The following is a 2,092-nucleotide window of genomic DNA, read 5'->3' as shown; positions in this document are numbered from 1 at the left end:
TTAACCATAATGTAAATAAAAGAATATACAATTGGCTTATTTCTTATTACTATGCACAATTTTTACTCAACACGAATGATTGTTTAATCACCACGTGACCTTCGGACGGCCAATCTTTATAGAGAATAATGCCATGTAGAATCAATGATGTTTATTACAATTGTAGGTGATAATGAAGTTTGCTCTACAATCTGAATAAGTTGAAAAGCATTTTCCTCATTTTAAGAACCAATTTACAATTATAGAAAAAAGACAAATTTTATGTTGTTTGAGCTCCATTTTTTTAATTGAAATGTAATTTTGAACAGTGATTCGATCCCATTTTATTCGTACAATTTTCAATCAAATAATATTTCACATAAATTCAATTTTTTTTAATTTTTAATCACATATCCTTCATCATAACACTATTAAAAAAAGCATTTTTTTTTTAAAGGGGGCTCAATGATTATTTTGAGAAATCAATATGAGGAGGAAATAAAATGGCGATGGTGGCCTCACCACAATCTTGCACCTTTCATATATTTTATTCAAGCAATGTTATACAGTACAAGTGGTATTACAACGTCAATTCAGATAATATTATGGCCTCTATTATAATAAGAAATTTGGGTAAAATGTATTTTGAAATAGTAATTTTTGGGAAAATGTGTAATTAAAAAAGAAGGAATTTTTTTTATTTAAATGTAATATTATTCTATTTAAATCTTGGTATTTGTACAAACTTAATTTACAAATTATGCGTCGACAACATTTAGGTCAATTATTTCAAAAACAAATTTTAAAATCAATGGTTTAAATTTTGTCAACACTCAATAGATGATTAATTCCATTTATTAAAGAATGATCGATTAAAAATAGTGAGAAAAAAGATGTATTAAAATTTCAATAGAGCCAAAAAAAAAGAAAAAAAGAAAGAAAAAAAGAGAGGTAAATATCATTGAATAATCACAATTATTATATTCTGGAAGATGTCATTACCATATTCCTACTCAGCCTAATAATACCTAAAGCACAATGCCCCCACTTTAAATATATATAATATAATAATATTCCACAACCATCCCCCTATTCCCGCATAACCCAAACCCAAAACTTTCTCGCGTCCTCATAAGGCGGCGTAAGTATTGGGTTACAAACAATGTCAGAAACAGAACCGATCCGAAGCAGAGCGCCTCAGCCATTGCGCAAGCAGAGTTCGTGGTCCCCAGATACTTTAAGAGAGGAGGCGTGGACTAATCGGAAGAGGAATTATCGGATGCGGCGTGGTAAACTCAGTGTTACAGACGATGATTTGGAAGAGCTCCGAGGGTGCTTTCAGTTGGGATTTAACTTTGACTCGCCCGATTTGGACCCGAAATTGTCATCTGCTTTTCCAGCGTTAGAGTTCTACCATGCTGTGAATCGGCAGTACAGTAATAGCTTGTCCCGTTCTTCTTCGTCGTTTTCTGATTGCGATTCCGTGTCATCTGTTGGGAGTCCTAGCTCTATTATAGATCCAGGTAACCTCCACTTAATCACCGTGTAGTAATTATTGTAATTCTGATTCTTCTTTTCTATTTTTGCTATGAATTTTGAATTTCAATAGATGACGATCCCGTGATTGTGAAGACGAGATTGAAGCAGTGGGCACAAATTGTAGCTTGTTCGGTGCGCCAATATTTACCAAACTAAATTGAGATTCATTTAGTTTGGGGAAAAGGAAAAAAAAAATTATATCTTCAACCAATTTGTATATCTATATTCCAGAATTCAATTATTCTGGATTATTTTTTAATTGTACTTTTAGAATATATAACCTTTTTTGCTGCTGATTTTCAGTGGATGATGACGTTTTTGCCCTGATTAATGGTAATTAAAATTGTTTTACTTTTCCATTTTTCCATTGGAATCTATGTTTGTCAGAAGGGAAGTTCTTTAGATCCATTCAATAAAAAAAGAAGTATTAACAGAAAACTTTAAATAAAAAAACGTAGGCACTAATTAGGATTTTTGAAAAATTCGGTGATCTAATTAAATTTTATCATTGAAGAATGAAGAGGAATTGAACTATTTATTTGTTTGAAAAATTTCCCTTTCGTTAAAAACAATG

At 31.3% G+C, this 2,092-nt stretch overlaps 1 protein-coding gene across 1 annotated transcript; it reads left to right on the top strand.

The window, feature by feature from the left end:
* The first annotated feature begins 1,049 nt into the window (after positions 1-1,049).
* LOC111410614 lies at positions 1,050-1,869 on the top strand. Its single transcript, XM_023041047.1, has 2 exons — positions 1,050-1,502; positions 1,589-1,869. The coding sequence occupies exons 1-2, from the start codon at positions 1,142-1,144 to the stop codon at positions 1,672-1,674; spliced, it is 447 nt and encodes a 148-aa protein (XP_022896815.1). The 5' UTR covers positions 1,050-1,141; the 3' UTR covers positions 1,675-1,869.
* The last annotated feature ends 223 nt before the right edge of the window (positions 1,870-2,092 follow it).

Source organism: Olea europaea, chromosome 15 (genome assembly GCF_002742605.1).
Source record: "Olea europaea var. sylvestris chromosome 15, O_europaea_v1, whole genome shotgun sequence".
NCBI classification, from domain to species: Eukaryota; Viridiplantae; Streptophyta; class Magnoliopsida; order Lamiales; family Oleaceae; genus Olea; species Olea europaea.
Note: the sequence above shows the minus strand (reverse complement) of the source record. Positions and strands in the feature narration are given on the sequence as shown.

Excerpts from the sequence above, each read along its gene's own strand:
- LOC111410614 (XM_023041047.1), top strand. The coding sequence starts at position 1,142 with ATGTCAGAAACAGAACCGATCCGAAGCAGAGCGCCTCAGCCATTGCGC. Across the intron at positions 1,503-1,588 it reads TAGCTCTATTATAGATCCAG|ATGACGATCCCGTGATTGTG; the intron begins GTAACCTCCACT and ends GAATTTCAATAG.